Raw genomic sequence first — 15,213 nt, 5'->3', positions numbered from 1 at the left:
TGTTGCAATTGTTGCACCATTCAAACATATCAACACCAGGTCTAAGCAAATATAATTATACAAGGGCCGCAACAACAAAAAGCTTAAGTTTAACGCATTCTTAACGACGACGTTACAAAGCTACGTCATAACATGGCGTCATAAATAAATAAATCTTGCGTTTATTGGATTTAAATTGGCAAAACTTTCAATATAAAACGTGGCTTATTAGGCACATAAACGTGTTTGCATATTGCTCAAAACTACAGATTTAAACTCTGTTTCAACAGTGATTGCTCAGACCAAGGCATGGTAAAAATTTACACAGTAAAAGTTGGAAAAAGTATAGCAAACCATAGACGTTAAATCATTTAGAGAGAATGAAAATATTGACTTTTTAAACATGCTAGCTGACCAAAATGTAATAACATGGCCGTAAGCATTATCTACGTAAATTTTTATTGATCAAATGTATGTTTCGATCATTTGCCAAAATCTACGCCATATTTGAAGCCCCTTCGCTTCAAAGCCATAAGTTATTATATTATTATACACAACTTATAATTGTGTGTAGATATGTTGGATTGGAGTAACATACAGAACAGGTGCAAATAGCAAATATTCTCCAAATACGCTGTTTCCAATATTCTCCAAATCGTATTTCATCGTATTGTCGCGGTAATACACAAAGAGGTAAGGCCGTGAATAAAGTTTCACCCACCGTACAATTAACGGAGGGAAGCATTTCGAGTAGGGATGTTCAAGGCAGAATATCGGCGACACATTTATAATGCTTGCTTTAAATGCGGCGTCAGCATTTTTGGGGGTGACCAATTACTTCGCGATAAGCTTCGCCTAATAATTAAGTGTCAATAGGGTGTATTTACCGCCGCAAGTTTAAATGCGAAATCTTAAGGCAGTCTACGCCTCTCTGTTAGCACCTGTCGTGCATCTTGCTCCAACCAGCATACTACCAACATCAGGCCTAAACATCTAGCAAAACTTTCGATTTAATAGTTTGCGTATTGAGAACATAATAGTGTTTTTCATATTGTTTAAAACTACAGATTTAAAGCCTGTTTTAACAGTGATTGCTCGGCCCAAGCCATGGTAAAAAATTACCGAGTAAAATTTTGCAAAAGTATAGCAAACCATAGGCGTTAAACCATTTTTAGTCTTTAAGAGAATAATAATATTTGCTTTTCAAACACGTAAGCTGGTCAAAATTTAATAAAATGACCATACGCATTATCTACGTAAATTCTATTTATGAAATATATGTTTCGATCATTCCCCAAATTCTACGCCATATTTGAACCCCTTTCGCATCAAAGGCATAAAGTTAAGTGGGAAAGTTTTCGGCCCATATCTGTTTTTGCTTGCAGAAACAAGTTAAGGAAAATAAAAAACAAAATATATAATATAAAGTACACAATACAAAATATTAAAAAAAAAAAATAATAAATAAAATAAAATAAAAAAATAAAATAAATTAAAAATTGGCCCTGAAAATATACCCCCTGACAAAATATACAACAACCGCACCCCCGCTATGGCATGTTTCAGACCGATTTTTGTCCAGAGCATTATAGAAAAAGTGAACATCGTAGAACTTTCAAATTTTCAGACATGGCGTAGAGTGGTATGAATGTGTTGTGTAGAGGTTTATGAGGCTGCACCCCTAGACACCTCCAATTGGGGGACAAAAAACAAAAGTGTTATGTCATCGTTTTAGTTCATAACAGCTATCTACTACTATCTAGCGGCAGAAAAACTTCAATACAGAATGCTTTCATATCACTTGCTTTATTCAGCTCGCGTCGCGACGAGGCGGCTGCTGGTATCCCTGCTGCGCCCTATTGTCCCGCGCGTGCAACATTTGTGTTGGAAGTGGCTTGCCTAGTAAAACTATGCACATGCGACTTGCCTTTCATAAAGAGGCCTCTCTAAGTAAAAAAACCTATTGCTCTTACAACACAAAATATTTTACCACCGCAAATTTAAATGCGAATCCTACAGGCAGTGTACACATCTCTGTTAGCACCTATTGTAATTGTTGCACCATTCAAACATATCAACACCAGGTCTAAACAAATATAATTATAAAAGGGCCGCAACAACAAAAAGCTTAAGTATAACGCATTCTTAACGACGACGTTACAAAGCTACGTCATAACATGGCGTCATAAATAAATAAATCTTGCGTTTATTGGATTTAAATTGGCAAAACTTTCAATATAAAACGTGGCTTATTAGGCACATAAACGTGTTTGCATATTGCTCAGAACTACAGATTTAAACTCTGTTTCAACAGTGATTGCTCAGACTAAGGCATGGTAAAAATTTACACAGTAAAAGTTGGAAAAAGTATAGCAAACCATAGACGTTAAATCATTTAGAGAGAATGAAAATATTGACTTTTTAAACATGCTAGCTGACCAAAATGTAATAACATGGCCGTAAGCATTATTTACGTAAATTTTTATTGATCAAATGTATGTTTCGATCATTTGCCAAAATCTACGCCATATTTGAACCCCCTTTGTTCAAAGCCATAAGTTATTATATTATTATACACAACTTATAATTGTGTGTAGATATGTTGGATTGGAGTAACATATAGAACAGGTGCAAATAGCAAATATTCTCCAAATACGATGTTTCCAATATTCTCCAAATCGTATTTCATCGTATTGTCGCGGTAATACACAAAGAGGTAAGGCCGTGAATAAAGTTTCACCCACCGTACAATTAACGGAGGGAAGCATTTCGAGTAGGGATGTTCAAGGCAGAATATTGGCGACACATTTATAATGCTTGCTTTAAATGCGGCGTCAGCATTTTTTCGGGCGACCAATTACTTAGCGATAAGCTTCGCCTAAGTGTCAAATAGGGTGTATTTACCGCCGCAAATTTAAATGCGAAATCTTGAGGCAGTCTACGCCTCTCTGTTAGCACCTGTTGTGCATCTTGCTCCAACCAGAACACCAACATCAGGCCTAAACATATCTAGCAAAACTTTCGATTTAATAGTTTGCGTATTAGGCACATAACAGTGTTTTTCATATTGTTTGAAACGACAGATTTAAAGCCTGTTTTAACAGTGATTACTCGGACCAAGCTATGGTAAAAAATTACCTAGTGAAAGTTTGCAAAAGTATAGCACACCATAGGCGTTAAACCATTTTTAGTCATTAGGAGAATGATAATATTTGATTTTCAAACACGTAAGCTGGTCAAAATTTAATAAAATAGCCATATGCATTATCTAAGTAAATTCTATTTATCAAATATATGTTTCGATCATTCCCCAAATTCTACGCCCTATTTGTACCCCTTTCGCATCAAAGGCATATTTTAAGTGGGGAAGTTTTCGGCCCATATCTGTTTTTGCTTGCAGAAACAAGTTAAGGAAAATGAAAAACAAAATATATAATATAAAGTACACAATACAAAATATTAAAAGAAAAATTAAAATAAAGTAAAAATTGAAAATAAACTCTAAGCCCTGAAAATATACCCCCTGACAAAATAAACAACAACCGCACCCCCGTCTAGTTTTTTTATGTTTTTTTTGGTTTGTTTCAGAACGTTTTTTGTCCAGAGTTTTACAGTAAAACTATAATTCGGAAAGACTTTAAATATCCAGACACGATGGAAGCTTATATGTAGATGACGTTTAAAGGGTTTAGAAGTCTATTTACCAAGGGGCCTTCAGCTGGGGATGCAAATTGCAAACAAAATATGACACGAAATGTTCGTGCAGGAGACTTTTTTTATTAACAAGCCAACGAGTTTGCCTGCTGGTTGAATAAGGTGAAGTTGTTGTGTTTAGCCAAGCACAGCCCAGCGTGAACTTCACTGTGACAAAAAAGCCCCCGATGTTTCGCTTGACGAATATGTTTGCTGCTTGGTCGACAATCGGATACTTTTTTCGCTACTGCAGAGAATGAAATATGGAACTTTTCTGTTCATAGTTGTCAGCCCTAACTCGCCTGTATGTTGATTCAATTTATGTTAATTGGGTTTCGTACTTTCAACTATATGGCAGCATAAATATTTACGATTTGCTAAAAACTCAGTTTAAATATACCGAATGTAGTTTGCTGTAGAATACGTTTTGTTTGTCCTTATTATTTACGTTCAAAGTTAGTTTAAACCAGCTGTTCCCAAACCAGGGTCCGCGGACCAACTGGGTCTGTACAGCAGTTTCAGGCGATCAGCAAGGAGAACTAGTCTTTAAGTTTTTCAATATTAGGCTTTAGCCAATGTCGTTAAACATTAGTCTATATTTAAACATTATCTGATCATTATTGTCTTTAGTTATGCTTTATTATTCGATCATATAGCGTGTTTTATGGTGTCTCTTGCGACATTATAAAGCATCTATTAGTGTAGTACCTGTTATCACTAAATCGTTCGCATTAGTTAGGAAGGTGTTGCATTAAAGAATAGTTACTGCACTATATAGTGTGCTGCATGAAACATGGTTGAACTGGCCGCGAAATATCAAAATAATTGCAACGTGTTCACCAGGCATATTTATTTGCAAAGTTAGGAAACCGCTGGTCTAAACAGAAGCAATTTCTGTTCTTATATTTATTTCGAACGAATTGTTTTCTATAGTTGTATTCAAACAGCAAAAACTTTATTTGCAAACCTTAAGTTAGGGCGTTGTAAGTTTTATACAATAAGTATGTAAACGCATAAAAAGACAGGTTTAGTCAAAGACATAAAAATACAGGTTTAGTCATTGGCGATAAACAAATGGTAGAACGAAAGTGTTAGTGCTGTTTGGAGAGCGCAAATAAATAGTTAATATTAACCCTGTGTCAGAGGCGTAACCAGGTATTTTGCGCACGGACGCAAACTATAAAAAGCCTCATTTCGGCGCCCCCATACCTCGGCGCTTTGGGATATATGTACCTAACCGACTCCGTAGCTACGCCTCTGCCCTGGGTTATAATGCGGCAGTCAAGCACAACCCGACCTGTTCAATTGGCGCTCTAATTAAATGGGCGAGGCTTAGGTGTGGCTATTAAATCAGCCAGACGTTATTTAGATGACACCATGTGTGAATGAGATTGTTGTGCAGCAGCCGAGCACAGCCGAATGTGAACTTTACCGTAACAAAGAAGAATAGGATATTTTGTATGGGCTTGTCGAGGGATGTATTTTCCTCTCGCTCGACCCTCATGATATTTAGTTTCATCCGGCAGAGAATGAAATGAGAAAATGGTCTGTGGAAGACAGCTTTATATTTGCCAGCCCTAACCCGCCTGTATATTAACTCAGTTGTAGTTAAATTTAGTTCCGTAACCTCAGCTGAGAAATGAATGCATTTACGATTTGCGGTAAACTCGGTTTGAATATACTGATTGCAGAAACAAGTCAAGAGAAAGTACAACTCAATATAAACCGTAAAACGAATAAACCAAAGTGTAATATATAATATTACAAAGATTAACTTGGTAAATAACCCAATTTATAATGACCTAATTTTTTAACCACCCATGAAAATGAGGCCCTGAAAAAAACACTCTGACAAAATATACAACAACCGCAACCACGTCTACTTTCATTTGGTCTTGTCTGCCTATGTGCTTTTTAGATAAAGGGTTAGAAAAATATATCAAAGCAAACGTCGGTCTAGAGTTCTAGACCTAGATAGCCTTTAGTTTATCGGGTTTTCATTTGAGTAAAAGTGAAAGTGAGCTGCTGTGAAAAAGTTTTTAAACTTGGTGTGTCTGAGTTTGAACTAGGAGCAGAAAGCGCCCGCTTGAATAGTTTATTTGAAGACGTTTATGATTGTTTTTTGCCGCCCTCAATAGACTAAACTTACTAAAGCGCGAAACAGGCGTTTTTTGACCATATTTTTTATTTGTTTTCTACGTGCTTTTTGGCGCACATTTCTTATGGAGTTGTTACAAATTGTAAAAGAACGTACTGAAACAGAAACCACATATGTTTTGTGTTGTGACCAGGGAGTCGAACCGTTTGACTTTTCCGGTTCAGTTCCGGTTCGACCATTGTTATTTCAAAACCGGTTCATAAAGTTCCGGTTCAGATACAATATAAGTTGTGTTAAATCTAAAAATGTGGGTCAATAAATGTAGAGTACATTCTTTGAATTGTAAGTCATTTAAAATAAAAAAAATGCTACGTGACGTATTATAAACACCAAATCATTATTCAAATATCTGAAAAATAAAAAAATCCACGTTTTATTTAATCGATATTTATATTTTTTTATAAAATATCGAACATGGCGTAACTCGACTCTGTGTAATACAAGTTGTGACGTTATGCTGGAGTGAACCGCTTTCGTTCGGGTTCGGTTAAGGTTCAGGTTCTTTCAAACTTTTCGGCAAAGTTCCGGTTCGGCTCCTTAAAATCTTACAAAAACCGGTTCAAGTTCGGGAACATTTAAAAAAAAATTGACTTAGAACCGGTTCATAAAGTTCCGGTTCGGTTACGGTTCGACTCCCTGGTTGTGACACAAACCAGTGGACTTATTTTTTAACAGCATAGGAGAATGTTCCGATTCTTTTCTGAAATATTTTATTTTTTTAATATTTTGACGCCCACTCGTTAAAAAGATTTAGACTAACATTTAGCGCCAGATCAAACGATAACCAATGCTTTCTTAAGATTTTTATAACGTCCCAAAATAGTGTTACCTTGTGACGTTACGTTACATATTTTTATCCGTATGATTTTTGTCTAATAAAGCTCGAATAACCAAGACCCTAAACTTAACGCAATAGCTATACCAAAACTGAGTGCATCAAATTATTATAATTAATTGACATTTGTTGGTGTTATAGCAAACTTTCGCTGCGTGTCAGCTTTTGACTTGCTGCCTCCGCTTTAACTTCAAATTATGGAGTGCATGCTACTAACGCATTACTTGAAATGTTACGCTATTAAGCAGCACATTTTTTATTAAATCTTATTCTTGCATCAAGAGTTTTTACAACTCGCACCTAATGCATTTTTCACTACAGAAAAAAATTATAATGCTTGTAAAGAATCGAAAGTGTTTGTTCGCCTGCAATAGTAATATTACTAGGACGACCTGCATGGCTTGTGTTTTCCTCTTGCTCTTCTTTTGCTACAACTTCACGGTGGAAAATAAGTTTAAAAGTAACATTGGACCAAGTTACGAGAAACTTGAAGTTGACCCCGCACGTATTGTGCTGAATGATGTGCTTTTTACCGTTAAAACTTGCAAAAAAAATCATCGTTCAATTGGAAGACTGGAAATGATTCTCAACACTTGGTATAAAAAAGTTTCAAGAGATCAGGTATGCAATGGGTTACTCATATTTTTATGCTGGAAATTGTACAGACTATTTATTGCAAACGTTATATGCAGATATATTTTTTAACAGATGATTTTGATGAAGAATACCGACTAAAAACCAATGGTCGTTTGCACAGCACATCTTGCGGAAATACTCACAATAAGTTAAACACTTTACTTTTCCTGGGGGATTTTTGACAAATCGTTTTTCAATCTATTAAAATGTAGCCCCAGTTCTTTTAAAATTACACATGTCTTTCAAATCTTTGTTTTATTTTAAATACTCTCGTTTTTACTTTAGATTTTTAATAATAGCTTCTTGTTGTTTAGAGTTGATTTGTGCTGCAAAACTGGTGCTGAGTTCGACTTGTTTCTTCCCACAAACAAAAAGTAGGTAACTCATCCTTTTAGTTCGTGATTTTCAACAATGAGCCTTTATTTTGACTTTTCAAAGCTATTCCTAAATTTATTCAGTAAAAATAATTTGTCTTTCTTACGGTGTTCGTCACAAAGGTGGTGGTGTCGCTTCGATGACGACAATTATGTAAACCCCCAAATACTTTTGGAGGAACTCAACAAACATCACTGGAACGAGTCCATTTACCTCGGCTGTAAAAGTTGGGACCATTGGGAGGTAATAATAGGTCTACAAATGTGATGACGTAAAATCTACAAGTGATGAGACAAAATGAACTTCTTTAGTTGTAGTTTGGCAAGCAGTGTTTTCCAACAGGGGCTGAAGGGGTTCGTAAAAAGGTCCCAGAGGATCCGCGAAAGCACTGAAAATTGATCAAGTGTTTAAGTGAGCGGCAATAACTTGTCGGGCACTAAAATAAAATAGAATCGCGAAATGTATTACCTATTTGGATACATATTGTGATTTTTTCTGATTACCAAGTTTACAAAAATCCCGAAATTTAGATTAGTATTGCCTTTGTTATGATGTCACAATAGATTTTATTTTGATTGACGCATTAGCAACGGATCAGATTTTAACCTTAACAAGGACCATTTGTTAAAGAGCAGGTGTGGGCAATTAGTTTTAACCGCGGGCCGCATGAGGAACTTAAAATGTTCTGGCGGGTCGGGGCAAAAAAGTGATGTCAAAGCAATATGACGTCATACTCTGATCACGCTATAAAACAAATAGGCTAACGAGCTTGCTATTACGTTAGGAAATGTGTGCAAATGTGCAATTTAAGTCGAATTTGAAAATTGCGACGTTTTGGCTTTAAAAAGCAAATTTTAATGTCGACTTAGAGGGGTACGTGACGCATTGGGCGCAGATAAACAATGTACATTACTTGATATATTGGCGTTAACTAATTTATTGGGCACGTTGACTTAAATATTAAAGGTAAAATACATTAACAACTCGCACAAAAAAAACTTACAATGTATTTTTACTTATGAGGGTTTAACTTATAGGATGTGTTACTTGCGGTACAATGGTCATATTGCAAAGACGGTATAAATCGGGAGAAACACAAACATGGCCTTAATCAAATTAGGTTGACAAAATGTGAATCGGTATCTTTCAGATTTTAGAAAACGGCCGGTATTTCGTTAACATTTTAATGACGGAATACATTGGACCGAAGCGCAAAAAATACATAAATATAACTGGTTCACACAATTTTTCTTGCACAAGGTTTTTCAACTGATTCTAGTGTACTTTGGGCGACAGATTGCAAATCCGTCATTACTTATTTTGCTATCACATCAAGTTTAAGAGTTATGAAATTTGAACTATTTTAGTGAAAACTTCTATTTTAGGCTCTAAGGAAAACAATGTTCTAAATCCGAAATACTCTATAGTATATAAGCTTAATTCTCATTGAATTTCCTAATCATCTTTAATTTCCCGTTTAAATATGTTGGGTAACCATTATTCTCGCCATAACGACAGAAAAAAGGCACAGTATCTTCTTTTATATTGGGCTTTCGATACATCGCTTATTAAGCTTCCGCAGTAATTAGCGATCATATAACACTTCCAGTTTTCTTGATATCGCTCCTCCGTCATTAATATCCTTATAAAATCGTTCACTTTGCTCCTCACCAACGTCGCCAATTAAATTTTGCGGTAACATGTTGAGGTGACTTTGGAGGACTTACTTCTCATGTTGCACTCCAAGGAAGCGGAGGAAGAGTTCGTCTATAATCTCTCGGTAGTTGTGAGACTTTTTCCATGAAGTATTTGACCTCACCAAGGCTGGGTACTTTAGGCCTAAAGTTTTTACTTGAGAAGGGGCTAATTCACTAGAGAAAGGCATAATTACCATAACTTTTATAAGCCTAGAGCCCTAGACCTAATTAAAAAACACTCTAACTCAGTGGTTCTTAACGGCTAGTCCGCGTTAACTTCCCTGCCAGTCCGCCGAATATAATTTTATATCTTAATTGCAAAACGCAAGATGTTAAAAGCTTGACTTGTTATTTACGTTATTGCCAAAACTTGATGTGAGAGGACACTTTTTGTCTGTAAATATGCCATAAAATCGCAGAAGATTAGACTAGAAATAGAGTTTGGCGGGGTCATCACTAGATCCGTTCCTGGAAAAAGTGTTTATGATATAACCAGACATGTGGAAACTCGTTCTTGTTTTTTAGATTATGTATTTTAAGAATAAAACCCGCTGGCCGGATTAAAGTGCTTAGTCTTAAAGCAGTCGGAAAAAATTAAAGTTTATATACAACATTTTACCTAATATCTAACGACACCCCTAAGTACACTACTAACTCCCTAATAATTTCAACCCCACCGATTACCCATCAATAGCCCCAAACAAGGGCCCAAAAAAAACGGTGCCAAAACAGTAACGTCCTAACGGCGCCATTTAAATTAGGGCACCCAAGCGTTGACACCAAAACGGCCGATGCCAGACCGTGGCCCACCATTCGCATCATACCATCTACTTACAGTTTGAGATGTTATTTTGGCCATTTAACCCTTATTCCGATTCATTTACGACTTATTTCGACATGTTTACATATTAATTAGACGATTGCGTTCTTCTTCTGCCGTGAATATTACTGTGTATTTGAATTTATTATGTCGTTAGTCTTAATACTATTGCTTTAGACATTTTTTCTGCTTTTAGTTATTGTTGCTTTTATAGAGGTTCAGTTGGTAGCTTGGATATTTTAATTTGGGTAGCTTAAAGCTTGAAGTACGGGTTCAAAGTCAATTTTTAATTGACTTAAACTGTGACAAGATATCCCTTTAAAAAATAAATTGTTGATTCAACTTTTACACATTGAAATTAATATAAGCGTTTAAAAACGGAAATCACCAGAAAGATCAACACAATATGTGTACGGCTTTATCGAAAACTTAACCACATTTGCATGATTTGGTATGATTATAGTTGTAGCTAAGGGATCCGGCACCGACTAAGGCACTGAAATGATTACTCTTCCCGTTCACTCCGATCACTTTTCTTTATATTCTTGGGACTTAATTGCATTCAATATACCGTCACAGAGGAACGGCAATCAGTTCGATTTCGCGACCGGAGGCGGAGGAGTATGTATCACAAGGCCTCTCGCGCAAAAGATGCTTCCTTTTGTCGGGTGAGTTAGGATTTTAAAATTAGTAATTCTCAAAATATTTTTTGTTTTATTTTTGTTAGTAATGGGATGTTGTTTTCTTCTTGTTAGAAATGGGAAATTCGTTGACGATTGTAGAGAGACTGGGATGGCTGATGACATCAATCTTGGTTATATAATCACATATAAGCTAAAGGTTCCACTTGTTGAGTCTCATCGTTTTTACCACCCGTATAAAAAACTGGGCTTATTGAACGCATCGACCTGGATGAATGCGGTGAGTTCAAAACAGTCTAAAATGTAACATCCGTGTGGGTTTCTACCTGAAGAACATGAGTTTATAGTTATTACCTATTCTAATAACATTACGTCATAGGTTAATGTCGATAAGCATTACTTAAATAAAAACTGCTGTGTTTAACTTTACAGTTTTATGGCAAAACTTATATATTCAAACCTTTGTTTACTTTGGCGACAACCTTTCTCCTTAAAACCACTTACACAACATTACAATATACTCCTTACTAAAGCCCGTATGCACATCCTTATTTCACCCGGTGCGATTTGTTTTGACGCTTGTAGCGTTCGTATTGGGATAATTCGGGGCTTTGAAGCGTCTGTGGTAGAACATGTGTTAGAAATTTTACGCTTGAAGCGGACTGTATTAGAACTGGATACAGGCGAACAGCGAATGCGCAGACAAACATGCATAACGAAACGTTGCAAACTATAGATTTTTTATCCTACAGGTTTGCATATTATAAATGTTTACAATTTTACCCAGTTAATAGCAGTGTTGCACTGAATGTGTGAATAATAGAAATCACCTTGACCCTTGCAAGATAAATGTCGACCTTAATTCCTGATCAGTAACAGCAAAATAATCTAGCAAAGCTAGCAATAAGATTCATTCGAATTAAGATATACTGACGATGCCTTAGTTGGCGAAATATATATATATCTTTTTAAGATCTGGTTAATGTGTCTGACCTGAATTGCTAGCTTTGCTAGATTATTTTGCAGTTAATAGCAGGTTAGAGACTTTTATGGTTGCTAAAGCATTGCTAATTCAAAATAAGTAAAATCACGTAGGGAATGGCTTTATTTTTCGGTTCAGGAAATATATTTAATTATACGTGTTTGCTGTACTGGTGAATAATGCGGATCCTGGCTATTATCTTTCATACCAAAGGATGATTATTCTGCGCATTCGCTGTTCGCCTGTATCCATGCAGTTCTAATACAGTCCGCTTCAAGCGTAAAATTTCCAGACGCTTCAAAGCCCCGAATTATCCTAATACGAACGCTACAAGCGTCTAAAACAAATCGCACCGGGTGAAATAAGGATGCGCATACGGGCTTTAGCAAGGAGTATATTGTAATGTTGTGTAAGTGGTTTTAAGGAGAAAGGTTTTTTTCGCTGTTCGAATGCGCAGAATAAACATACATAACGAAACGTTGCCAAACTATGCAGACTACAGAACACATTTACTAAAAAAACAAAAAAAAATTTGAATTACAATATCGGCATCATACCGCCTATCTTGCGTTTTAAGTTAAATTTTAAAAAACAATGTTGTGCTCAATAGAGGTGATAATGCAAAGCTTTCTTTCGTGCAGGCGGTTATTTGCTACAGTGACAAAAGCAAGCTGGACATTCCGCCATCAAACAACACTTTTAGCTTGAAGAATGATCCGAGCAGATTTATCTCTGTTTACTGCTGGCAACATTCTGACGATCCAATGTGTGCGTCTTTGAGGGAATGATTATTAGGCCTGACTGTTTCTTAGCTTTAATAGAAACCTGGTAAGCTTGCTTAGGAAATAAAATAATACCGTATATATATTGTAACCAGAGGTACCCGATGTCAGGTCGTAGTATATTGACCTACAGGGGGTGGCATGGATTACACAACACTGTGTTCTACCCATTCACATAAGTTAAATATGGCTGGATATAGAGAAGCCCCTTAATAGAGGTGTGATACTACTCATCCACCCAATAAATTGGTAACCATCATATGTTATTCCATTTTTTACGATTTAGAATGTGCAGCTTTTCCGTACTTGCTACTGCCAGGCGCACGTCCCGATTCCCGTGTCCCATCACAAATTAACCGACTCCGTCGACTCCGGGGCCTGCGTCTACAACCGAACCTTGATTGTTACATTTTCAGCATCATGTGATTTCTGTTTAATAATATTGCAGTTGTATGTGCTGTATATTGCGTGTACGTATATCCACCATTCATGCACGAAGAATATGCTTGGTGTAGCCGAAAAAAAATTATTTTTGTTTTGTAGGCTATATGCAGCAAAATGGTTACGTTTAAGTGCAATTTTCGAAATTGGTACACCCTCAACCAGGGTTTTAACATTTTTTTGCCGACCCAGCTCAATTGTCGTCAGTGAAAAATACTACATGATCGAAAAAGATTAATCTACAGTGCGTGAATTATTTGACATGTATTAGTATTAATTTTACCCCAAAAGTTTCAAACCCGTTTGTTACCTAACCGCACACACAGACACACATACATATTATATAAACACACGCAAACACATACTAACACACACAAGCATGGGCGCCCGCAGGGGGGGGCCTGGAATTTCAAAATGCGATTATCAGTATTATTTATAAGTGTAATATGTATTACTTATGAAGGTTAAAAATATTCTACATTATCCATTGCCCCCAGTGGCGTATCCAGGGGGGCGGAAGTTATTACCCCCCTTTTTTGTAAGTGATAGTACCGTGTTTTGTTCGTTTTTGTCATGGTTTACCAACTGTTTGAAGCGGCGTGCTTTTTAAGTAATTGGGTCACGCGTCTTAATCTTAAGCGAACCAAAATCGAGTGCAAAACGCCGTTTTTCGTCGTTTGTTTGGTCGACCATAAACGCTGGAATTTTTTCTCTTTCGTTATTTGTTTAGGTTGACTGATTAGCAAGTGTGTATTCGACAATTGACAACGCTAAGTCAAACCTTCTTTTTTTCCTCGCTAAACAACGTCGAGTTATACGCAGTATGTTCCTCGCTGTTCGGTCTCTGCGCTAATATCCGATGTTGGTGTAACATCGACATTTGTTTAACTGAAGCAGATTCTTAAAAGAAGGTATAATGGTGACTGTCGTGCGCGTTTCAAAGTCTCCACTTTTATGTAGTGATGGTTAACGTTAACGCAAAATTATGCTCTTTAAGCATACTCTAAGTCTATAAGCCCACGTGCTAAGTGTGCAATGGACACAACTTATTTCCCCTCAATCGCAGCTAGCTGACGTGGCACACAGCTCGGCGCAGATGTTGCGCTAATCGTGACATAATAATAACCGAAAAAAAAACGATCTTCGTTTAGTTTTGCAGGTGGTGAAAGATGTGCTTGTAATTTAGCGCTAGTTCCGTTCATAGAACCTGAAAACTGCGCTGCTAATAGCCGAATTATGATTCTACCAAGTAATCACACATATATCACGGTCTTGGATGTTTTTTTTTCCTGAAGTTAACGATTGCACGCCGTGATTTCGCAGCCGGCGCCTGACAGGATTGTCGACGACCCAAGTGGTCGCTTTTGCTGGACGTATTTGTCTGTTTCTGATTAGTTTTTTATCACGTCTTGCGATCATCATTCTATGACGTCATGCTATCACTGTTTTATGACGTCATTATTCATTAAAGTCAGACGAAAAATAGGGGAATTCCCTAAGTTGAAAATTCAGGACCACCCCTTTTTGATGTTCTGATTACCCCCCTGATTGCCCCCCCCCTGGAAAATTTTCTGCGGGCGCCCCTGCACACAAGCACACAATCCCACACACATAAACACACACAATCACACACAAACCGACAAAACCAACACTTCTATACATTTGCTTTCAGTAGAGTCAGATATATTTGGCGATCCGTTTAGGACAGTGTGCATTTAAACGAGCTTTTGTGTCGCACTTTATTTTCGTATGTGGGTTGTAAGGTAAATAAACAACGTCGTAAGCGCATAACTAAATTATAGTAATTTCAAACATTCCTCTAACGCAAGATTTCCTTATTTAACAAATATTTTTCATCGAAAGTTTTACTTAGTAAATTCAATTTCTTCTGTATACCAGTGTATGATGTCTATATTAGAAAAAATATAACGGTTTGCTTATATTAAGCCTTGGTTGATATTATTTTATGAGAGTAAGACATTCGTTTAGTTAAATAGAGCAGAGCAACAATAGAAAGAACTCACGTTAATTTTAGTAAGTCCCAATAACGTTAAAAGTAATAAAACTAAAACGTTATAATAACCTAATTCTAAATGCGACGTAGCATGTCAGAGTTATTTCGTGAAATAGAGAACTAAGATCAATGTAGAAATACAAGCCATATTTAGGCGGAA

At 36.5% G+C, this 15,213-nt stretch overlaps 1 protein-coding gene across 4 annotated transcripts; it reads left to right on the top strand.

The window, feature by feature from the left end:
• The first annotated feature begins 6,990 nt into the window (after positions 1–6,990).
• On the top strand, positions 6,991–14,977 carry LOC146164727 (beta-1,3-N-acetylglucosaminyltransferase manic fringe-like). 4 transcript variants are annotated; one of them, XM_083382230.1, is made up of 6 exons: positions 6,991–7,286; positions 7,374–7,675; positions 7,799–7,919; positions 10,773–10,861; positions 10,949–11,114; positions 12,458–14,977. In XM_083382230.1, exons 4-6 carry the CDS (start codon positions 10,845–10,847, stop codon positions 12,602–12,604), a joined length of 330 nt encoding a protein of 109 aa, XP_083238356.1. In that variant the 5' UTR covers positions 6,991–7,286; positions 7,374–7,675; positions 7,799–7,919; positions 10,773–10,844; the 3' UTR covers positions 12,605–14,977. The 4 variants fall into 4 exon arrangements, with proteins under 4 accessions (XP_083238356.1, XP_083238355.1, XP_083238354.1 ...); XM_083382229.1 differs by lacking the exons at positions 6,991–7,286; positions 7,374–7,675; positions 7,799–7,919 and having other exon boundaries at positions 10,654–10,861; positions 12,458–12,644; positions 12,894–14,977; XM_083382228.1 differs by lacking the exons at positions 6,991–7,286; positions 7,374–7,675; positions 7,799–7,919 and having other exon boundaries at positions 10,654–10,861; positions 12,458–12,644; positions 12,885–14,977.
• Positions 14,978–15,213: the final 236 nt, after the last annotated feature.

This window comes from Ascidiella aspersa, chromosome 2 (assembly GCF_963924565.1).
Source record: "Ascidiella aspersa chromosome 2, kaAscAspe10.2, whole genome shotgun sequence".
NCBI lineage: Eukaryota > Metazoa > Chordata > Ascidiacea > Phlebobranchia > Ascidiidae > Ascidiella > Ascidiella aspersa.
Note: the sequence above shows the minus strand (reverse complement) of the source record. Positions and strands in the feature narration are given on the sequence as shown.